Source organism: Ambystoma mexicanum, chromosome 1p, assembly GCF_040938575.1.
Source record: "Ambystoma mexicanum isolate Mex_15411 chromosome 1p, UKY_AmexF1_1, whole genome shotgun sequence".
Lineage (NCBI taxonomy): Eukaryota > Metazoa > Chordata > Amphibia > Caudata > Ambystomatidae > Ambystoma > Ambystoma mexicanum.
This window is the reverse complement of record NC_090921.1, coordinates 1,297,244,188-1,297,269,074: the sequence shown is the minus strand read 5'-3', so window position 1 is coordinate 1,297,269,074 and position 24,887 is coordinate 1,297,244,188. Positions and strand designations below refer to the sequence as shown.

The 24,887-nt window shown below is 45.2% G+C and overlaps 1 protein-coding gene across 1 annotated transcript in view; it reads left to right on the top strand.

Moving 5' to 3' along the window:
- LIN7B (lin-7 homolog B, crumbs cell polarity complex component) overlaps positions 1–24,887 on the top strand; it is a 117,124-nt gene that overhangs the window by 74,063 nt on the left and 18,174 nt on the right. Inside the window, exon 5 of the mRNA XM_069605770.1 lies at positions 22,717–22,880. Coding sequence (XP_069461871.1) covers positions 22,717–22,880 — 164 coding nt within the window. The remainder of the gene's footprint in view (positions 1–22,716; positions 22,881–24,887) is intronic.

Here is a 24,887-nt window from a genome sequence, read left to right as displayed (position 1 = left end):
CAGGATCTGTTAGGACTCTGTATGATCTTCCACGAATGACTGCTTAGTTTCTTGTGGAGCGCTTTTCTCAAGCTGAGGCGGCTTCAAAGCACTGAGCCTATGAACTCAATCCAGTTTCTCAAAATAGGGACGTGCTAAGAAATGCTTCGAGGTTTTATTCAGGATCAGACTCGGACTGGCCTATAGGGCAATAGCCCCATGGCCGAACCAAAAACACAAAATGCTTGTGTTGGCCAGTTTTTTGGGTCAAAGTGTGCCACTTGTTGGCCAATGTGGGCAAGTTTGATGAGTTACTTCACTATGCGGTTAGTAGTTTTGACCAGTGTTGCTGACTAAATTATTCTTTAAAATGCACCATTCGCATCACATTTTATCATCAAAAAACGCAAACACTGTCTCAAAAGGAATGAATAGCCATTTGCACCCGTGGGCCACTTTTTGATTGGTGGCCCAGTCCGACCGTGTCCAGGATGACCCATATTGCGATTCCCCAGAAGGGCGTCTTGTTGGTTAGCGCCACAACGAGCACAGACACTGTCACGCTGGGACCTAGAGGGGTCATTTGGCAAGTGGACAGCACAAGGCAGAAACTTCAGCTTTTGGGGAGCCAGGAAACAGGAGACATCACACACCTCGCCTGATGGTCGTGACTGGCCAGCATAACTGGGCCTGCTGGTCTGTCCACATCAAGGAAGCTAGCACTGCAGCTGTGCTAATACCTACAACGACAGGCAGCTAGTGTTTAGCTGCGAGCAGCCCTGGGGTCAGGGAGTGCATCATTTCATTTCAATTGCAAGTACTACACTGCGCAGCGCTGAGATTTTAAGCCCTGCAACATTAACAACCCAGGTACATTTTTTGTCATAATTGATTTTGGACGAGTTACAGCTGAGCAACAGAATGGTCGAATGAAAATGTTTCATTTTTGCGCGTGTATTTATGTGACGTTTGCTGTGAACCTTTTTGGAGAGACACGTGATAAATATTACAAATTACTATTTAAAAACAGGCCTTCACGCTAATTCCTCCCACTTCTAAGTCCTGTAATAACAGGTGTGTTTTTTTTAAAGACCCGTAGTTTATCCACCCAGAAAATATACAGGGCTAAATTTGCAATGCTAAACATTCGACTCTAGAAGGAAGCAAGCAAGCGTAAGCGAGTACCTTAAGGCGCTATATCAGCGCTTAGAAGCGAAATCTGGCGTGCGTGTCAATCTCGGGGTGGAGAAATGAACCCGGTGCACGTTTTCTAAAATCGGGGTGCCAATAAGCAAAGTCAAGTCACAGGAAAACATGAGGGAGGGGGTTCACAGGAAGAGCACAGCAGAATCCGACAACAAGCCCACCATCACATGAACATCATACATATGAAGATTTGATTTGTTTTTGTTGAGGGAAATTGTATTCAGGTTCTGATTTTGAATATGTTCACTGAGCCCCGATGCGGTTGAAAGAGCCTGAACACAGACACGACAGGGAACAGCCATCGTCATTTCAAACACAGCTATGCACTGCACGCCGTCCTTACAATCTATGAACAACAGCTCATGTAGTGAGCCCCTCCAATGGACCCTTTCAGGGGAGGCCCCCTGTGCCGTTTTATATTTTCGGCATTTTTCGACCAAAAATGCCGAAAATATAAAACGGCGCAAGTCACCAGGGAGAGCCTGGCTGGCAGGGAGAGGCCCTCTCCCTGCCAGGGCTCTCCCTGGTGACTTGTGCCATTTCCCGGCCGTTTTATATTTTCGGCATTTTTTGTCGAAAAATGCTGAAAATATAAAACGGCAGTGCGGCACTATTAGCAGACGCGGGAGACGAGTGGTCGCGGCGGGCCGCAACTGACCACGAACTATCTACAGCCTTGGAGTGTTGTAAATTAATTCACACATATGCCACTCCCCGCTCCAAATACAAACAGATGTGCGTGCTGTTTGTAATCACGCGTTGGTTCTACCCAATTGTTTTATCTCACCTTAATATATAGGGCTCCGAAATAAGTCGCCCTTCTAGAAGGCTTCTAAAATATGTCATGTCATATCAATTCAATGCTTACATGCTTAGCCCCACCACGACCCAACGGCGAGAGACACATATTCTATCTGTCCATTTATCCATCTATCTATCCATCGGAGGGACAAGTGTGCAAGGCAAGCATTAGTTCGTACACTTTGTGGGCGCATAAAACCTTGCCAAGCACACCCTCAAAGGAGGCAAATAATAACACTTGGGGCTAGGGTCGGCTTGCTTTATGAGTCATAAAAATAGTAACGAGGCACGCCGTCTCAGACACGCAGCATCACATTTATTTATTTATTTAGCATTTGTTGCGCATGCACCCACATGCCCTCACAGGGCCTTTGAAAAAGCACAAAACACCCCCCACACACAGTAACGCAAACGCACACACGCACCATTCTCCACTCAAGCATGCACTCTGACACATTCACACACGCACACCAATATCACAGCACAAAGTCACACCCACCCCGCAAACTTGACCGCACTTCTGTTCTTTTTACATAAACTAACTAACGTGACAACACGTGCACTTTAAAAGAAAATACAGCATACACACCCATCTTAATTCATGCTGCCACCGCGGAGGCATCGGATTCTATTAAAGCTGGGGTAGTTTATTGCTTTGAAAAAAGGAAGCTGTGTTGATTTATGGTTTGTATGAAAACAAATCAGACGAGACATTAATTGCACTGTTTTTGAGGCAGGAAAGCAAAAACGATTAAAAGAGTCTGTCCGACTCCCGAGAGAGGCGTGTGTCTTTGTAGATGTTACGCTATACACAGACACAGAATAAGCATTCTTGTGCAAGGGAACCGTTGCCATTTCACTGTGAGCGCTGAAGTTCGGCTTGGCCCGGACTAGCTATGTCGATACGCGCTATTTCTCCGTGGATAGTTATGTCCCGGTAACATACCTGGGCCGGTTACGGTGACATAACGGTATCCTGCAGACGCAGCGTTAATGTTGACAATACTTATTATTCTCAGAGTAGAAGGGCATTAAAGCATTGCAGGGGCAATCATGGGCCGCAGCGACTTCCTACACCCAAGACTCGCCTGAATCCGTCCAGATCTCCGATGTATCCCGTCTGGTTCCATTATAACCTGCCGGAAAACAATGTTACTGGCCTTCGAGGTGGCGGTGGGGGGCAACCAAGCAAATCCGACTTGCCGCATTGCCCCCCCCTCCATCGCCCCCACATACCGAGAAACAGGTACATTGTGTAAACTGGTCCCCAATCCAAGCGCATTTCACGCTGAGCCGATAAATAAACACGAACTGGACAGAAGAAGCAGATTTGCACTGAGCAGCAGCGCACGCCTGCCTGCCCTGGGCCTTTGCGTACTGGTCCGGCGTGGCCCAAGGCAAGGCCCTTGGGCCACGCACGGACCAGGCTAAACAAAACAAGGCTAGGCCCAGGCGGCCCCCGCCGAGCTGACTGCCGTCAACTTGGGCTGGGAGAGCCTTGGTGGTAGCGGGGGGCCCGCTACCACCAAGGCTCGCCCCAAGTTGACGGCAGTCAGCTCGGCAGCAACACTGAACGACGTGTAGGCATTGGCCTACACGTCGTTCAGTGTTGACCTGGCCCTGGGCCGTGGACGGTGGACCACATATTTTGGGCCCGGGGAGGGGAGTGTAAGTAACACTCCCAGTCCCCGGGCCCAGAGAAGAAAACAATGGGGTACTTACCGCGGCGCCGCTGGTCTGTGCCACAGTGTGTTGATGTTTACTCATCGAGGGTCGGGCTAGAAAGAAAGAGAAAAACAGTCAACAGGCAGGGTGTGAAGGCGGCGCAGGCGCACGCACACACCCTGCGCCATAGATACAGTAATGTCATTGGCTGTTTGCCAGCCAATGACATTACTGTATCCATGGCAGGGGAGGGAGGGAATAACAAGTGCAGTGCGCTGTTTGCGCACATTGATTTCATACTGGCGGGGCCACCCCTGAAGCGCCCCGCCAGGCTTCTAAAGAAAGGGGCTAGGAGCTACACGCACTCTGCTATAGAAAAAAAATATACTAAATTGGGACGCGCCCTGGCGCCAGGCCGACCTATACACACTATTGTTTCCTTGCCACAGCGCCCCCACGCTGTTGGCAAGGGAACTGCAGCAGTACTAAAGCTAAAAGAGATTCAATCAGAGAAGTTATCTGACTGAATCTCTTTTAGCTTCTCTCTTTTATTTTGGGGGGGGGCACCCGGCCGCCCTATCATAGCAGCCGCCACTGCTCCCAACCCAGGTATATCATCTATAGTCCTAATCTGCTTCCACAAATCAACTGGCAGGAGTACGGAAATAATAGGTCAATATCACTTAAAGTGAATACCGACGACTGTAAGACCGACTCTATTTCTTTATAGAATCCGGTCGGATTTTTTCTTATATCAGGAATAGATTGCTTTATGGTGTTCACTTCCTGTTTTGAAAACGGGATGTGAACAAACTGTGAAACGTAATGTGCAGGAATTTCTCCGGCTACTATACCTCGTGCAGCATCAGCCGCAATCGCAACTTTCGGGACAAATGTCGGAGGGACCTCTCTCATAGGCAACTGAGAAGTAGGCAGCTCCGAACGCTTACTAAGCAACAGAGCCAAATCAAGCGCTAAGGCAGTCGAAGAAGTATCAATCGAAAAATCTCTCTTATAAACACTCAACAATTCTGCGGGACAACAAATCTTTCTTCTTACACACTCATTCTGCAGGTGCTCTACCATCACCTGTATCACTTTCTTTTGCATTTCTAACGTATACTGACTATATATGTCATATACTTCATCTGGAGTTATCGACATATCCGAAATCCATCTTATCGCGTCCTTTGTACAAATTCATGCTTCCTCACCTTTTAATTCTCGACGAGGAGAAAACCGTTTCTGTAAGTTCATAATACCTAAACAATCACCATCTACTTCCTCGTTCTGTAACTCTTCCAACTCCTTCCTATAGTCAAAAATCCTCTCAACATGCTCATATACCTTCTCCGCAGTATCTCTGGACAACGCTAAGGCGTTCAAATTCCATAACCCTTGTGGGAAATCTACATCATTTAGTCTATTCCACCTTATACTTAAATGAGTCCCTAGTCCTTCGATAAAAACATTTTTCTCAGGCATATCTTTTACATTTTCGAGTGTGGAAATAACATCAGCTTGTTCACCCTTCTCCATACAATGTGTAGCCCAAGCAGTCAATTCACTCCTCTTGTCTGGGGACACAGTATTACGAGTCACAACCCTTGGTCTTGCTCCCTGGTCTACTACAAGCGATGCAGGAAGAGTAGGCACATTCTGAATAACAACAGGTGAAGGCAAGGGGGCAGGCAAAGGGGCAACGGCTGGAAGAACAACTGGAAGAACAACAGGGAGGCCCAGAGGAACTATAGGAGGGGGAACTACAACAGGAAGGGGCAAAGCGCCAGGAGGAGGGACGTATGGAGGTGGCGCGGAGGCACCGGGCCTTCGTTCATGCAAAAGTTTATTAATCAATTCGTCTGACATATGAAAATCTTTTGAAGGGTAGATTTTCTGAATGCCTAATTGAAATGCCCTATCCGTGTTCCTAACTGACTCCAATTGTTTATTTTGATCATATAACCGTGCCTTTTCGACACTCGTCATATGTCAACGCATATGTTTCTCTCTACTCTTTTGTTGCTGCAAAGCTTCTGTTTTCCAACTGTGCAACGCGTCAAATGCTGCAGGCCTAGCCTTTTTCTTTACTAATACAGACTCTAAATATTCTATACGAGGGATTTCAAAACTACCATTGGTTGGCCACCGGAGATTAGAATTATGTCTGGTTTGTCTGTGCCAAAAGTCATTAAATGCTATGCTACCAAAGCCTTTCTTACAGTACATAGTACATGCCGGCGACCCCTCCTGTGGTGCGGGGCGGCTATCTTCCAATGCCCTAAAGCAGGCAGACAATTTCCCAGGCATATCAAAGTTCTGGTGTTACCTGGTTAAATAATTGTGCTCGCGAGTACAATGCTCCAAATTCAAATTTGTCAGGGTTAGATTAAGAATCGGGACACGATTCACCTGACCAAAGGACTGGGAGGCCCGATCGTGTTACTAAGGACAAATCAAAGGACCCACGTGTCTGGTGATTTTCGGCAAATTTACCCACCTCAAATATATGGACCCTCGTCAAGACGTCATCTCAGGCTACAGCTCACCGTCCAGGGATCGAATTGTGCAGTTTCGTCGAGGAATTCACTTCTCGTCTTAGAGTGGCTGGTTCTGTTGGCACCGTCCGATCCCGGTCCGATAGCCGAGCCAACCTTCAATGAGACTAAGTCAATCTTGAAGGTCCCTATTCGGGCGCCATCTGTGGAATGAGAAAAAATACAATATTATGGCTGTTGCACCGAGCAAAGGAAAATACACCGACACAGGCTTATAAAGATTCCCAGAATCTTTATTACAAAACGAAACAGTATTAAACAAAGTACACAAATAGCTATTTGGCCGTCAATACATCACAGAGACCACCAGCAGGGTTCAATGTGAGCAGTGACAGAATTTCCTAGCTGGACATCGACACATTTATACAATTCGTAAAATGATGTCCAGCCCTTTTACAAGTTAATCATACACTGGGATAGGGTCGCGCCAGGTTCACTTTCCTAATTTACATATCTCGTGCATGCGGTTTACTTTTTTTAATACATTTACTAACACACTCCATTATTCTTTAATGTAACATTTACACTCTTTACATGCTGGTTTAATACGGACCAAACAAATGTTTCACTTATTATATTTGGATAGCATTATTGTCCTTATATACTTGTAGTTTAACTTTGCTAATACAAGTAATACCCTGCTCCCGAGGTCAACAAAGGACAAGGTCTACATGACCCTAACATATAGCCTGAGGGCAGGTTGGACATTAACTCCCCTACAGAGGTTGGAGAGGTTAAGGCAAGAACAAGGACACACGAGACGGCCATTTTAGATTACAGGGTGACTTTGTATAAAACCCCATCTTGCTGCACTCCCTACGTTCAATGCTAATGTCTTGCGCTGCTTTACATGTTGGAACGCTTACCTCATAAACTCTGCGGGAGCACCTCTCTGGAAAATCAGGTTGTACTATTATTAGTGTGCGTTGTAATTCTATGCAGTCATGTTATCTAAGAAAAGACATTCAGCAATCCTCAATATACTTGTCAAAATGCACCAATTCAGAAGTTACCTCTCTAACTCTCTAGAGTCTTTACCTTTTATTATTTGTTGGTGAGCTCTCCATCCTGCTTCTACGCAGGCGCGCTTGTTCTGAAGAATGGAGATGAAATGGTAATTTCTGAAGGGAGTAAGGACCACTAGTGTGCGTGATATGAGAGCAAGAGAGCTATTGGGGAAGGTAAGGAGATAGAAACTATCCCTGACAAGAATAGCACAATTGGAGCGTTCCATTAACAATAGAACGTGCTAGGCAAGAACTCCTAACTTTCCTAAACCAAAAATGAGGAACGCCTATATGTGCGTGTGAACACGTGACTAGATAATGTCAACTTCTGAGAGAAAATGTGCCCCCATTAAAATAGGAGTACCTAACACAGTGACTCTGTAACTCTTAAAACTCACCCAACTCTCTCTCTATATATATATATATATATATATATATATATATATATATATATATATATATATATATATATATATAGAACTTGCCACTATTGTGATTCCCCTCTGGACATTATCAACCAAGGTGAACTACACCTTTACACTCTCAACAATGTGCTTGCTTTTTTCACATGCAACCCTAGCTTTGTGCGGAATGTGTGGAATGCTAACAAGAGGGAGACCAAAGTCCAACAGCTAACTATTATGACCCTAGTTAGTTCCGCTGACTGGAATGAATGTAGCACCCAATGTATAATAACTCAAACAACATGCGCACCTTTGTCACAGGGCGGCAGTTCCCTACGGCATGTGTAAAAGGTTGACTGACAGGGGAACAACTTCTCACAGCTGACACGAAAACAAGGTAATTCAGCTGACTGGAAAATGCACGCTGCACCATCTAGTGATAGCTAAACAAGTGCGCACAATAAACATTAAACAGCCAATACTTACGATAAATCTAGGTTGACAAGACAACGAACTCCAAACAGCTGACGGAGATTCAACGAGAATATTCAGCTGATAGGAATGAACGCAGCAACAGTGCCGCGGCAGACGTGAAAGCAACTGCCGATAATGCTGACTGAAAACGAACACTATGGAATACTGTGTTAATGACTGGGAAGTTACAAAGGCTAACTTCAGAGGGAACAATGGTAAACTAAGGTGAAGGATTTCAAGAATGGGCTGAGGAAACTGTGACTGAAGCTGCACTGCGGTAAGCGTACACTGCAAAGCAGACGACGCGAAGCACGGAGCAGGAGCTGGGAGGGGCTTATATGTGCAGCGAGTGTGAAGCACTAGACCATCACTATCACTTCCAATAGGACCACTATGCCACTATTTTAGGTAATGAGGAAGTGCCTTCTGCAATATAGCCTAGACATGGTTTTTCCCTTGTTAGAGACCAAGCATGATAAGCCGTGGTCCACAAATTCTTAGAGGCTAATCTAGGGGCATGAGCATGACACATGTTGTCCTGCGCCTTCAGGTGCGCCTTCGCTACTATACGCTGGAGGTGCAAAAGTGGGATTGGTGTATTCCGCTGCTGCTTTTAATTCCTTCATAGAGTAAAATCCTTTGCTTTCTGTTGTTGTGTATGTTTCCACTGTAGGCGGACGAGGGGGAAGAGGAGGAGGAGGGGGAGGAGGGAGAGCCGAGAGCTGTTCACCCCCGGTGTCCCGTTGGCTCGGTATCCAATTCCACCAAACCGAGTCCTCTCCCTCGTCCTGAAACATTTTCCATATCTCTACTATGGCCAATCACTTGTTTAGTTTACTCCCCTTATAAACTACTTGCAAATAAGTGTTAATTTGTTGCCGCACACATTTGGAAAAACGTCTGTCTTTGGGCCATGACTTGCCATCTGTGTCGCTAGTCCATTCCACCTTATTCCTGCTTATTTTGTCTTGATACCTGGGAGGCACTTGCACAAATGCTGAAGAGCTGTATCCCTCATTTTGTTACCTTCATATAACACTTTATCAATACTTACTTGACCTCAAATCAGGATTTCGATACATCCAATTTTATACAAGGGTGTCGGTCAATAAATGCTACATGAACTTGGCGAATCTGTCTTGTTAGAATATGTTCAGTTGTCAGCATGTTAGATACCCATATTATGACCGTTTCAACATTTTATGAGGACTCAAAGTTCAATTAATAAAATTATAATGAAATAGACCACTGAGTCGAAATTGTGATATTTGGAAACAATCAAAAGTTACCACCCTGACAAGACAATATATGATGCAGAAAGTTGGCGCACTGAGAAAGATACCATTTGAACTTTGCCAATCAATTTTAATCAATACAATATAACAAATCTTTTCTTAGCCTCTCCGGCTTACCACCATAAACACAGGCGTGCTCCACGCACCGCCCCTCTACGGCCCTCCACTCTGAAGGCTCAAATCACAACTCTACTCGTGAGCTTGTCAAGCTCTGCTCAAATGGCACAACACTGGTTTTCAATCAGTCAGCAAACTTTCCAATAAGTTCTACCACATTCTGTTCACTTCCTAATAAACAACCTCACCAGTGATGTCACCAATACCATAGAGGAAGACGTTTCAAAACTCGATCTTTACATACCTATGTCTGCTTCTAAACTGCCCCAAACACAATGACAAACACAACATAAAATATATATGGCTGCCTTCCTGTATCCTAACAGGGAAAACCAAAATACAAAGAGTCCCACAATACAGCTTCCTTCCCTTGCTGATCAGAGTGAGTCACCATAGATGCATGTCAACTTGCTTATGCTCGCCCCTTATCCAAAAAGACAGGCGAAAAACCATGTACTTATCAAAAATATACACATATTTTAATGTCTATCAAAAAATACATCACATTCACAACTGAATTTTCTTAAAAGTAACACATCATTGTGGTCTAGGCACATCATGAACCACATATATCCGTGTATACATATTTACCAACTGGCATAGAGACTGATACTTCCAGAGAAACCTTTTCTATGCCTCCATGTGGGGTATTTTTATGTTTTATATTTTAGCCACCACTATTATTCATGCCCTCCTTAATTTCTACGGGCACCAAGGCTATGCCAACACTTCAACAATGTGTTTCTAGAACCAACATAGAATTAAACATGTGAAATATACATAGAAATTCATCCACTCTGTATATTCTGTTGGTGCTGTCCTCAGGGCACTCAGTCTTTATACATGTTCTGGTATTCTCCCATCACATTTTAGTTTGCCAAAATCTCAACAATTCTAAAAAAACAAACAGACATTGATACTTAAAAACATGGTTTCTATGCTTTTGTGCATCACAAGTAATACATAGCATCTATTCCAACTTCATCTCTATTTTCCATGAAAACCGCAGGGAATTATGACTTTAACGGGCTATTTCTTTTCTCATTTTTACTAAATGTTTGCAAGTTTTGCATATTTCAATTTTCCTGTTACAACATTATTTACACAAAGTGTTTACCCAATTCGCCTCTTTCTACACATTTAGTTTATTAATCCTAAAACGGGAATTGCCAATGTCTGTCTCGCAAAGATTTTTTGTAGACTATGCACTTATTTGTTATCTCGGTTCTCCTTTTCATGAATAGATTCTGCAGGGAACAATTCTTATTCTATGTTTCCCCTCGATTAATGAGAAAGCAACTATCCCAACGATCACACTAAGTAAGAGTTTACCTATTGGGAACTCTGTAATTATATCCCTCTATGATCCTAGCTTCGAAGGATATCTGCTGTGCTTTAACAGCTGGGACGGCGGAGGAATCATCTATCTGGACGCCTTCACCAATCTACTGTGACAAAACGAAAATGCGTTTTGAAAAACGGGGTTTTATTCCTGAATAATACTGTAATTGTACTTATTAGCTCTTGGGGCTTACCTCTTAATCATTCACCCATAACCTCATTATCGGGAAATAGGGGATTACCCACTGCAGACAACGATATTTTCTTGCTGCAAAGTCTAAATGGCCAGAAACGAGAAGAAGGAAAAAAGGAATGATTAGATTCCCTTACACGGTACGTTAGTAAGTATTCCCTTATTGCGTATCCGTCTTACCTCGCAATTCAGTCGTGTCCTTGCAGTAGAGCTCGCGCACGTTGCTCTCGTCTCGGAGCAGTCGAACAAATGATACCTACCCTCCACCGTCTTAAATAGACAGACTCGTTAACTTGCGTACGCACGTAGCCGCATTTGTGTGCCGCTCACGTGACCCGCGGCAATGTTGTTGTAGTGACAATATACCCGAGATGTTTAGCGGGATCGTTGCATGTATTCCTTGGGGGGGAAAAGACGTTTCATGATTAAAGCAGCGGCGCTGGAACACTGCATATATTCCAACACTTCTCTTCCCAAACTACCCTACATTTATATTCATTTTTTATGATGAATAAATAGGGACCGTTCAATGGAAATATTAAGTCCATTCCTTACACTGACTAGGGAATTAATCCATTTCTGTTCGGCCTGTCTTAATTTCAGATCTCTGTTACCCCCTCTCTTTGAGAGACAGACATTGGCAATTCCCGTTTTAGGATTAATAAACTAAATGTGTAGAAAGAGGCTAATTGGGTAAACACTTTGTATAAATAATGTTGTATCAAGAAAATTGAAATGTGCAAAACTTGCAAACATTTAGTAAAAATGGGAAAAGAAATAGCCTGTTAAAGTCATAATTCCCTGCGGTTTTCATGGAAAATAGAGATGAAGTTGGAATAGATGCTATGTATTACTTGTGATGCACAAAAGAATAGAAACCATGTTTTTAAGTATCAATGTCTGTTTGTTTTTTAGAATTGTTGAGATTTTGGCAAACTGAAATGTGATGGGAGAATACCAGAACATGTATAAAGACTGGGGGCCTCATTACGACCCAGGCGGTAAGTTACCGCCTGGGCCGTGACTTTACCACCATGGCGTAAACTACGTTTACGCCATGGTGGTTGGCGGATTTACCGCCCCATTCCGACCTTGGCGGGGCGGTAAGTCCCCAATCCCCATTTACCCTTCCCCATTCCCATTCTTGCCCCATAGGGCATAATGGGAGTGGGGAAGGCGTTAATTATGCCACCGTAAATTACGGTGGCGTAATTAACTCCATGGTCCCTTAGCGCCATGGATTTTAACACCTGCTAAAAGCAGGTGTTAAGTCCGCCATGGCGCTAAGGGACCTCGTACTCAGGCGGTAAGGGTCGGCGCTGTTAACGCCGCCGTAAAACCCTTACCGCCTGAGTCGTAATGAGGCCCTGAGTTCCCTGAGGACAGCACCAACAGAATATACAGAGTGGATGAATTTCTATGTATATTTCACATGTTTAATTCTATGTTGGTTCTAGAAACACATTGTTGAAGTGTTGGCACAGCCTTGGTGCCCGTAGAAATTAAGGAGGGCATGAATAATAGTGGTGGCTAAAATATAAAACATAAAAATACCCCACATGGAGGCATAGAAAAGGTTTCTCTGGAAGTATCCGTCTCTATGCCAGTTGTTAAATATGTATACACGGATATATGTGGTTCATGATGTGTCTAGACCACAATGATGTGTTACTTTTAAGAGAATTCAGTTGTGAATGTGATGTGTTTTTTGATAGACATTAAAATCTGTGTATATTTTTGATAAGTACATGGTTTTTCGCTTGTCTTTTTGGATAAGGGGCGAGCATAAGCAAGTTGACATGCATCTATGGTGACTCATTCTGATCAGCAAGGGAAGGAAGCTGTATTGTGGGACTCTTTGTATTTTGGTTTTCACTGTCCTCACCCACACAGCCCCTAAAAAGAGGACTTTTGTAGCTCTTTGAAGTTGATCCTAACAGGGAAATACAATAAGTCTTGTGGACCCTTTTCTATAACGTCACCTTATAGAAATGCACCTCTGCAAGGTAAATCAGGAAACCACCTTTCGCGATATAAGGGAGCTTCTTCTGCTAACCAATATACCCAGGTAAACCATTTAATAATCATCAACTTCACCAAGAGATGCCAAGCAAACCTTTCACCTCCATTTGCCATGTAGCTGAGTCTATACTTACACTCGTGATCCACGAAGTCTTTCGGACACCAACTCTCTCAAAACCTACCACTCTGCCATTCCGGTCTGATAGGTGTCCCACAGGGAGCGGGCAGGAATTTTCCTCCAAAGGCAGCTCCTGTCAGCCGTCTCTTCATACACGTGTGATTTTAGATATTGGTTACCGTGGGTTGCCTCATAGCCCCTCGGGCATGCGGCGGGACAAGACGGTTACTCAATGAAAAATCCTAGCGACCTTCCTCTACTACTAGTTTGTATAGCTGTAGCCAGGGCCCTCTAGCAGTCACCAAACTTATCAGCCGAGAACACTTGGGCCATCAAAGACTCCCTGCCACAAGAACAGAAAACATAGCCATGGGGCAAAGTCCCTGCCTTTTATTAGCAAACAAAATGACAGGGATCACACCAGAAAAACAAGTATCCTCCAGAGCTCTCGTCTTCTAAGCATTTGTCACCCGGTTTTATCTTGGTGTGACATCACAAGTTCAGGTTCCATCTCAGAAATCTATCACACAATTACATTGGTCAGTTTGGGTAGGATACATATAGAAGATATACAGGTTAGTTGTACAATTGGATAGCCACATCGAGTGGCTCCTCCTAGGACCACCTTAAGTAGAATCAATCAACAAAGTTGTAGGGTCACAAAAAGACCATTAACCCTTGCAACAAATTATATCCTCACGTGTAAGGTGAATCTGAATTGGGCAGAATGTGTCCTCCCATCCCTGGGACCCTGGACGGTCCAGACTGAGTGTACCTTTTGAAGGCAATTGGAAAGGACATGGAGGCCACTAATGTTGCCATCTCTGATCACCTAATCCTGAGAGTGCGATCAGTTAGCCGATTGTGGGCAAACTTGTAGCTTTTTCCCCTTTGGTTCTATGGGAACAGTCCTATTTGTCAGCCTCAATTGAATAGGCATTGTCCTATTCGGCTTGGTCACGTGTCTGCTTGCCATGAAATGAGGCTGTCCTACTTGTCGTAGCTTGATTTGCTGCAGGTGGCTCATTGTCTTTTTAACTGGAACTTTCTGTCTCCACTCGTCCTTGGCTGGGTGCCTTGTCTCTGCACGCCTCTGGCTGCGGCGATCATGTCAACATGTCCATGTACTTGAAGCCTGTCTCTCCTTTGCCATCCATTTCATAGACCTATAGTTTCCATATCATTCCTTATGGCTTCTACATGTTAGTAGCAGTCAGGAATGTGCAAGCTAAATATATGAATACTTTATATCTTGTGGTTTCAGTTTTTGGCAAAAGAAGTGAATATAAAGAGATATGTATGTGTGTCCATCCTCTACATATGTGAGTCAAAAGCATGTGCTTTGTGTCTATATGCAATACGTTAGTGCATTTCCATGTAATCTTCATGAATGGATGAGTATGTATGTCATGTATAATGTGGCTACGTAGTGATGCCAGTGATGACGTCAGTGATGACGTCATTGATTTCTGGCTTTGCAGTCAGTCTACTTGCTCGATCTATGCCATTTCCACATCGTCCAAATCATCAATTGAGTATGGATGAACGGCTGTCTGAGAGAATAACACTTCTCACACTTGCGATGCATCGATGATTGCAGTGATGGGCCTAAGAGTGAGGCACATCTGTCATTTCTCTGCCTTCGTGTTAAGAGTCGTGTGGGCCTTACCCCATGGGTGGCAGATATATTTGGCTGCATCTTCATGACCCAATTGCTTTTGGATTATAGATTCTCTGGACCGAGCAGGAGTTCCACTCCCTCCCACTGTACCTTCTCTCTAAGCAGCTGGGCCATATTATTACTCCTGTGCTTAATCTCTAAATTGTGATAGCTTGTTCTTCAAGACTTAGAATATGGTCAGCTTGGCGTGGGTAGATACAACATAGATGTCCTTCACTCAGCCAGAAAGTGCAATCGTAGGAGGCAGTCTCTGGCATAATGGGGGCCCCTCCAGCACATGTCCTCGGAGGGGGCTCCACTTGGAGAAAAGAAAATGCAAACAAAGTCAAACTTTTTTTTAATGTTTCTTTTTTAATTCACTCTGTGTTCATAAAGAAATTATTTCTGTAAAAGAAATAATTTCTTTATGAAGGCTGAGGGACTACAAAAAGAAACTTTCTTTTTGAAGTCTGAGTGCCCGACCCCCACCCCATGACATGGAAGACCCTGGGCTAGAGGCCTCCATGTCATGGGTTGGGGGAAGCCCTAGGACTTCAAAAAGAAATTGTTTCTTTTTGAAGTCACTCTGCCTTCATAAAGAAATTATTTCTGTTATGGTTCGGTCCTTAACGGAAATCATTTCTTTATGAAGTCAGACTGACTTCAAAAAGAAACAATTTCTTTTTGAAGTAATAGGGCTCTCCTCAACCCCATGACGTGTGCGTGTGTGAGTGTATCGTGAAAGAGTGCACACTTTAAAGTATAGGTGGCTGCCTGTATGAGTGTATGGTGAAAGGGTGCCCACAAATGTATGGGTGGCTAGGTGTGTGTGTACTGTGAAAGGGTGCAGACTTAAATGTTTTGGGTGGCTGGGTGGCTGCCTTGTTGTGCCTGTATGGTGAAAGGGTGCACACTTAAATGGATAGGCGGCTGCCTGTGTGAGTGTATGGTGAAAGGATGCACACTTAAATGTATGTGTGTGTGCCTGGGTGTATGCCTTTATGATGAAAGGCTGCACACTTAAATGTACGGGTGACTGCTTGGGTGTGCCTGTATGGTGAAAGGTTGCACACTTAAATGTATGGATGGCTGCCTGGGTGTGCCTGTATGGTGAAAGAGTGCACACTTAAATGTATGGATGGCTGGGTGTGCGTGTGTGTGTGTGTATATGGTGAATGTTGTGTGTGCTTGTGTTCATGGGTGCAACAAAACCTACATTTCGGGGGGCTATCCCTTCAAATGTTGGAGAAGCGCTAACTTCACAGGCAGTGGGGGAGGGGCAAACTTATTTGTGTGGGGACATCTAACTTCTTTACGCATTTTAATGAGACTATTCTAGTGCAGTGTCAATGTTACAAGTGGTTAACTCTCTCCTTCACGTCTGAAAGCACCTACTTATGGACTGCTGTGAGAATGAGCAGTCTCCTGTTGCCTCTCTACCCTGCCAATCCTGCCAATCACTCCGCTAGCTTGCAAGTACTAAACCCACATCACGATTTCAATTGCCTAAAAAATGTGGCATTTGAATGCAGTTACTAATAGTGAAATGCTTTACATTACTAATTGCTGGTCCCTTGGTAACAGCGAAACCCAGGCGCCGTTTAACATCTGTGTCCTGTTTGGTCTGGGAACTGCTCTCAAAGTCAGCCAGGTCGAGTCAACATAATCCAAAATTTCACGGTGGGGGGACTGAAGGCCAGTCAACACAATGATGTTGTGCCACTACCTGTGTTTAATGCCTTGATTACTTATTGGTAATCTTCATTACTCCTAGCCCTATTCTTCCTTGTCACAGTACTTGTGTATGAGGCAGTACTTGTGTATGAGGCACTTTGCCTCATACACAAGTACTGGGATGAGGTAGAGGTACATGAAGGTAATGCCTGATTTAGCTACATGTAATCTTCATTACTCCTAGTCCCACTCTTCCTCATCCCAGTGTTTACCTACAAGGCAAGAAGCCTCATACGTAAGCTCTGGGACAAGGAAGAGGGACGTGGAGGTAATTCTGGGCCAAGGAACTGATTTTGGAGGTTAGGCTAGGCGGTGGGAGGGAAAGGGAATATGTGGGGGGCAGGATTGTGCAATAAATCATAATGGTTGTCCATGTCCGGGCTAAGCAGGCATGATATTTGGCATTAGTGGCTAGAGAGGCATTTTGGTGCTTCCAGTCTAGTCAGTCCTCAGTTTGGTATGACTTTTTTTTAACTGGGCATTTCTGATAAAGCAGTCCTGCTAAGTGCAATTACCTGGCTGGACTGGGATTTGGGTGCTGCCAGTCTAGCCATTTCTTAATGTGGCATTGTATATTTTTCTGGGCATCTGTGATAAAATGAAATGATATGATATAAGTCAGTTAAAATGTGCCTGTACACAAGTGCTTTCAGGTGCGACAAAACAAGGGAGGGAAGATAGAGGGAGGACAAGACAAACAATCTTACTAGGACTTGTGTTATTCAGATTGTGCAAGTACAAGAACGAGAAGGGCAAGGGTAAAAGGGAGGGGAGAAGTGCACGGGAGAGGGGAGGGGAAAACAGGGCAGTAATGCTCGGAGTAAGTGCAGCCAGGGCAGAGCAGCTCTGGGTAGTGCAAGGAGAACAAGGGACTGTAGGGTTCCAGTTACAGCCCTTAAGTGCGTGGCAGGCCCGGAGGCAGTGCAAGGGTGACTGATCAAGTAAGAGCCTGGACTCAGTGAGACTCTGAGGGTAGCCAATCAACCAGTCAGTACAGCACACAGGTAGGTCAGGTAGGTCAGCAGTGGAGGGAGAGAGAGAACGCAGAGGAGAGGAGAAGAGGAACGTTTTGAACTGCTTCCAGAACTTCAGGTGGTCCGCTCAAGTTTGAGAGGGGCAGGGAGGCCATTCCAGAGGGAGGCACCTACAGAGGAGAAAGATCTACTCCCCACTCTCTGCCTGGAGAAGCGCCTAACCCTTAGAGAGTTGGAGGTAGCTGAGCGAAGGGCTCGAGAAGGAAGGTATTTTGGAAGAGAGTGTTGGATGTAGTGCGTGCCGCTGTCCCAGAAAGACTTGTGGACAATGCAAATGGTCTTGAACTTGATCCTTGCAGCCACTGGGAGCCAGTGGAGATATTTCAGGGCTGGAGAGATACGATCCATGGGCTTGAGGCCAAGTATAAGTCTTGCAGTCCTGTTCTGGATTAGTTGCAGAGGGTGGAGACTAGAGGAAGGCAGCTTGAGAGAGAGGATCTTGCACTAGTCCAGCCTTGAGGGAGCCATGGCTTTGAAGACAGTGAGCTTCTTGGGGAAAGTGAGAAAGGGAAGAGTCCCTTTGAGGAGGAGCAGCTGGTAGTGGGACTTCTTGGCGACATCCGAGATGTGAAGAGAGAAAGAGAGAGTGGAGTCGAAGTTTTTTTTTGCCTTGCAGGAAGGCAAAGGAAGAGGGCCCAAGGCGGGCGGCCAGAGTGAGAGAGGGAAAGCAGCAGGAAGGGGTCCCAATGAGAAGGATCTCTGTCTTACAGGCATTAAGGCAGAAATCGTTGGGGGGGCACCAATCCTGAATCGTGGATGGATAGTCAGGAATGAGCAAAAGAGGAGAGGAGCCAGAAGGAAAGCTGAGTGTCATCCGAATAGCACTGAAAGTTAGAGAAGGTAGAGATCAGGTGGGCCAAAGGGGCCAAGTAGAGGTTGAAAATCCAGGGCGAGAGGATAGAGCGCTGGGGAACGCCACAGGTAGAGCGAGAGGTGGATGAGAGAAAGGGGACAAGTTGGACCTGGGAGGGGCAATCCAAGAGGAAGGAGGTCAGCCATTCCAGGGCCAGATCCATGATGCCCAGGTTCTCACATAGTCGATTGATCAGGATGGCGTGGTTGATCATGTCGAAAGCAGAGGAAAGATCAGGGAGGAGGAGGAGGACAGAAGGAATGCTGGAATCAAGGTTAGAGATCAGATCTTCACAGGTGTTCAGAAGACGAGTGTCCATGCCTCTGACAGCTCTGAATCCAGATTGATGGTCATGGAGACAACCAACAGATTCAGTGTGGAGAGTAAGCTGGGAAATGGGCAGCTTTTCCAAGAGTTTGCCCAGGAAAGGGGTGATGGAGATTGGGCGATAGTTTGCCGGGCAGGTAGGATCTGCACACCGCTTTTTGAGGAGTGGGTGCACAAGAGAGTGCTTAAAGGGAGAGGGGAAAATTCCAGTGGCGAAAGAGTGTTAAAGAAATCGGCCAAGGCTGGAGGGAGGGTGTCAATATGGTCCTTCATGGTTCTGGAGGAGCAGGGGAGCACCTGTTTGGATCACACTTTCATAGATCGGACTTGTCTAGAAACCTCATCAGGTGTTGTCAGAGAGAAAGAGGAGAAAGGAGGAGGAGAGGTAGCGATGGCCAAAGGGGGGAGGAGAGAGGAAGAGGGAGAGAAAGAGGGGATAGAGGACAGGATGTCCTGAGTATTAGCAGATAAGTGAGAGGCCAGAGCTGTACAGAAGGATTGGGTGGGAACAGGAGAGGTAGAGACCGCAACAGGATTGACCAGTTCCTTGCAGATTTTAAAGAGTTTGGCCGTGTTATAAGAGCCCACAGAGACGCGGGCTTGAATGTGTGCTCTCTTCTTGATGAGTGTTATTGCTTTGACTGGCATTTTGGTGCAACCAGTCTAGGTATATCTAAATGTGGCCTGGCATGCTTTACTGTAATGTTATTATGTGTCTACACTGGTATACATTGTGCAGGCAGTTGGACATGTTTTCAATATTGTACAGAATTTTTAATAGCAAAGCATTAATGTTCCTGTGCACTGCTGGTGACTTGCATGTTTTGGATTAGTGTTACCCTACAAAACAATTGCAAACACTCTGGCTTTTTAGCCAATTTGTCGCAGAAAGTGTGCTGTGTATTGCATTAAAACACATATATTTATATCTTTCTCCTAGTGGAGCGTGCGGCATACCCCTTCAGCAGCACGTTTGTGCGTATTGCGCAAGCATGATAATCTAGGCCCAGAGTGTCGGGTGACCCGTGATTTGTTGCCAAGTTGGGGGAGAGGGCTCCTCAGCATGGCTTGCAGGGGGCCCCCCACATTTTGTGTTACGCCACTGGAGCCAGTATCAGAATTTATGGATCACATTTTGCCAGTGGGCTTTGGCAAAGACCCTGCATCCCTTGAATTGTCTTCTAGATGATGTCCTAGCATTTGTCCTCCTCCCAATCTGATATTCAGGTGGGCTGTTGGAGACCCCATTTAGTGATAACAAGAACCTTTTTCTTAACCGTATGTTATTTTTAACTTTCATTTGGTTTCACCCTGTTAGTAGAGCCCGACAGGTTTTGCATTCGAACGTTGTTCTTTTTAGTTTTGTCATACAAGTGTTTTACAGTCAGCTTCCAGTGTCTTGACATTAAAATGGAACTAATGACCTGGAAGACAGTTATTTTCATATTGCAGTTAACTTCTGCCAAGAGGATAACTACATTATCGGTGCCTCCTGCTACTAAACTTACTTCTGTTTTTTAAAAAGACATATTTGTCATTAGAATTCTAGCCTTCATTTTTACCAAAATTTCTGCCAGATTTGTATATGAACCAGGACATATTTCTTGCTTCATGTTTTCCTAAATTGGCCCCAGAGCTGGATTAGACATTACCTGTTTTTAATAATTGTGATGGGTGCTCACCTGGATCCAAGTTTCACCTGGATGTCATAATGGCTAAACATAGTTCTCATAAGCGCTCTGTTGCATATGGTGTCATTAATCCAAGCAAACAAGTGCCTATAACATTTTTCTGGGTGGGTGGTCTCCTGTATTTTATAATGATATGCAAGGGTGACCTCTTCCTCTCCAGGAAGTTCAGGTTGGGATCTAAAGGCAGCGGTGCCTAACTTATTTTACTCGCATCCAGTCAGCCCAAATCCTCTCCCGGGATCTGAACGTGGCTCATCCTGCCTTGTGTATAACCCAGTCTGCATGGATCCCCGCAGAGATCGGGAAAATGCCAGGCTTTTCTCCAGGCTTAAAGTAATACCTCAAACCAAGACTGGAAGCCTTATTCAAGTTGGAATCTTTACTCCTGTGCTTCATGTGTGTGTTCAAACATATAGATCTTCCCCAAAGATCCAATTAATGTTAAAATAAATCTACAGATCTAACCTTAGAAGATACATTTGAATAATTACTGAAGGTAGACCATTTTTGCATACGAGTCTTCAGATGGAAAATACTCATTTGAGGCATGAAGCTCTGTGCAAGTTATTAATAGAGCCTGTTTCCTTTATTTGGTCTGCTATATAATAGTTGAGTTGTATGAATGAGGATAAGCTGGTCCATTACTAAGGGGAAGCTGTTCACCCATGACTCATCTTCTTGGGGGTTCATGTCCACCCAGCTGGACAGGTGGAGGCACTAGAGCATGTATACCATTCAAGGCACTAGGCAGGACCTCCACACTTGCTAAGAGTTGAGATTGCAAAGATAACTCAGGAGGGCATAGCTTGTAACCCTCCTCCTGGGGTTCATCAACAGGTTACACCAAACCCCCAAAAGCAGGACACCCATGGTTACAGAACCATATGGATTTAGAGCCAAACCAGTGCCACCTACATTCCAACAATGCCTCACCTGAGACATTATTTGCATAGCAGCCATGTCAGCTACTCCCCACACATTATATAGACAAATCTGCTTTGGTTCTGAGATGTAGGTCGGATGCCTAATTGAGTGGTCTACTTCTTTAAAGAGCTAGGGGGTAAACTTTGGTGTCGGTCATTTCCTGAATGCGTTATACATTTGAAATGAGGTTGGAGGTAGGAGGGCTGTCATAGGAGTCGGTACAAGTTAAGTAGCATAGTAACTCTTGAACTCCTAGACCTTAGCCCCCTTTCCTTCATCCCCTTTTTTCGATCTTTATAAGCAGAGAAAGAAAGGTATTGAGGCATGGGAAGGTAGCAGGCGCGTATTGGCAACCCTGTGCGTGCTCTGGGCTCCCCTTCCAGATTTTTGTATGCTCTGAAAAACATGTCCTGCTCCCCTGACCTGCATCCAGGATAATAGTAAGGAGGAAGTGGGAAAAAGAGAGTCTAGTCCTGTTAGTCGTAATCTCTCGTGCATCTCATTAAACATATTACTCCAGAAGTCAGCTGTTGTACCTGTTTGGACACATGAAAGATTCCTGAACTGGCCAGCCATGTCACCATACCTGCCTCTGTTTCTTGTCTCTGCTTTGACAGTCACATCTACCAGGTCCAATTTAAATGCCAAGATCCCTCATGTCTACTTGTCCATTCTCAATTCTCCTATACTGTCTTTCCAGCACTCCAACCCTCCTCTCTGCCCATTCTCACCCAGAGTGCCCCTCCAAACCTCAGCTATCACTCTTTTATCTACAATCTGCAGCCTCCAATGCCCGTTTTGTCTTTAGACCTGTTTGCCTAAATCCCCCCACCTCATTTCTCAGTATCAGAGTGTAACAATTCTGCTGCTGAAATCTGCTGTGCTTGCATTGTGGGTGGCAAAGGATCATGTTAAAGGCGGGAGGCATGATGTGGTAAGGTGGAGGACGCAGTAACAGATGGATGGGTATACAATTCCAATTGACTATGTTAGTAGGGATCTGGGGTCCTCTAAAACATCCATGATCCCCTTTCCTGCCGCCAGGACATCACACGAGTCTGCAAGAAAGGGAACTTAGGACTAGAAGTACAAGAGTCAGTGCAGTGAGTTCCTTGTACTGTTGCTCTATTGGGAATGTTAGAAAGAGCAGCCAATATGTGGGAGGCGGAGGAGTGGATAAAAGCATGTGGACGAGGTGTGAGCAATAGTGAAGAAGCTGCTTTGACTTTCCCTCACTCGCCCTTGACTCTCCCTTACCTACTCTCTGCCTTGGCTTTCCCTTCCATAATTCTCTTCCTGTCTCATCTGTTCAGAGTGTGGAAGGGGAGCAGCATGAGAAAGCAGTGGAGTTGCTGAAGGCCGCGCAGGGCACAGTGAAACTAGTGGTGCGCTATACGCCAAAGGTACTGGAGGAGATGGAGGCACGTTTCGAGAAGATGAGAACAGCACGACGTAGACAGCAACAGAACAGCTACTCGTAAGTGGCCTTCCTGCTAACAAGATGATGGGGCTCACATCCCACGGTCACCTGTACCACATTGCACTACAGCTACAACACTCCACACAACACTCCTCAAATCAACACCACCCTGCACTCACCAACACTGTGCCTTGCATTCTCACCCCCAGGGTCCACCAGCTTTCAGCCCACTGCTCACCAAACCACCATCAAGGACCCAGAACCTTATGCCATTTTAGGATGGAAAAATGGTTCCCTTCCAGATGACGAAACCTTATAGTCATCGCAACTTTCCCTCCCCTAATGTTTGCTGAGATGGGCAGATGATCTGTGTATCAGAAGCAGCCTCGGTTACTGAGAGGAGAAGAGAGGAGGCGCGACTTGATTACATCCATTGGCTGACGGGTGCACGCATTAAGGTGCTTTTCTCGATTCCTCTGCCCCTGCTACAGCCATCCAGAGTGGCATGATGGTGGTGGTTATTGTGGTGCAAGCCACCACAGAAGTGACCGAGACGGCTTGTTGGGACGAGTGGCAGAGGATAGTGCAGAGGTTATAGCGGTTAGTCTGGAGGAGAGGTACCATTGTATTGCACCGTGTCGCGCCACGGGAGCGATTTTCTAAATTAGTGTGAATTAGACATAAGGGGTGTGGCAAATCCTTGGCCGAAGCGGCTCCATCAAGTGGCACCTTGGCGGCATACCAATAGCCCAATAGCATTATGCTCCTCCTATATTGGTGATTCACCACATAGATTCATGGTGAGTTAATAGTGGGAGAAAAAGTGCACTTAGACATTTCCAGACCCCTTAATTGGTAACTCTAAAGAGCTTCAAGAAGGAGTGAGTGCGGGCAGTGCCATCCATAAAGGCTGTGGCTCTAGCGACTAGCAGGTGCAAACTGAACAGCGGGCTGAGGTCCGCTAATGCGATATTTGGCCTGTGACTGGCTCTTCAATTGAAGTTTGTAGTAGTAAGATTGAACTGTGGTGCAGGCAGTACCCACTGATTTGGCAGGGCTGCTACTCCATTGACTGGTCTGCCACTTTTTTGTATGGTGGCCACTGGTGGTGCAGTGGGGCTTATTGCTATTTGGGAGGGCCGGTGGACCTGTGGCACACTGATCTGGCATACAAACAACATCTAAATCCCTGCATTTAACAAACTGTCATTTTATTTACAACATTAATGACAAAATGGCAAGGCTTACAAAGCAAGAGGAAAACTGCTAAATTGCCACCTCTCTGTGCATATTCTTTGCGCAGTCAAGGGTAATCCCACAGGTCGACTGATAGAAGAAAACAGGTCATGCACAAAAAGCACACCCTAAGCAGGGGGTCACAGACCTCATTATTGAAAGGATGAATCACCTAGTGGTCACCTAAGAACGCATCGCCACTGGCAGCCATTTCCAACAAAAACAAGAATGTGACATCAATGAACCGCAAGAGAGACAACTCCCGGAATATCTCAGATGAAAACAATAAGCCTACGGAACTTGCTGGCATTCTAGATAAATGGCTACAATTTCCTGAGCAGATTGTCCCATATAGGCCAATAACGAAAGGTGCAAATAAACCTGAACAAGGGGACAAAGTTCAGGTGATTTGAGGGCAACAGTCAAAAATGGATATGGGTATACAGTGTAGACTGACTATGACCAGCAAATCTATCCAGATGACAACAGAGAATGTAGACCCAAGGATGACGTTTGTGCCCACTCTTGACAATGGGCCGATTCATGTTCCTCCACATACCCTGGCAACAGCCAAGGACCTATTAGGTCCCGCACAAGTTCTGCATGAAGATAGCCATGTTGCGTGTGCTCATAGTTATAAACAGCACTATGACAAACCATTGAAAACTCCAGCGTACTATCCACGATGCATTTGTATTGAGGAAATCGACCCTAACAGTCATAGTCCATTCTTGAATAGAGGAAATCTGATGCAACTGTTCCAACAAATTGAAGGGCTGTCTGCCATGATGTCGCAAGACATTGAAAGGGTTGAACTACCCATATTAC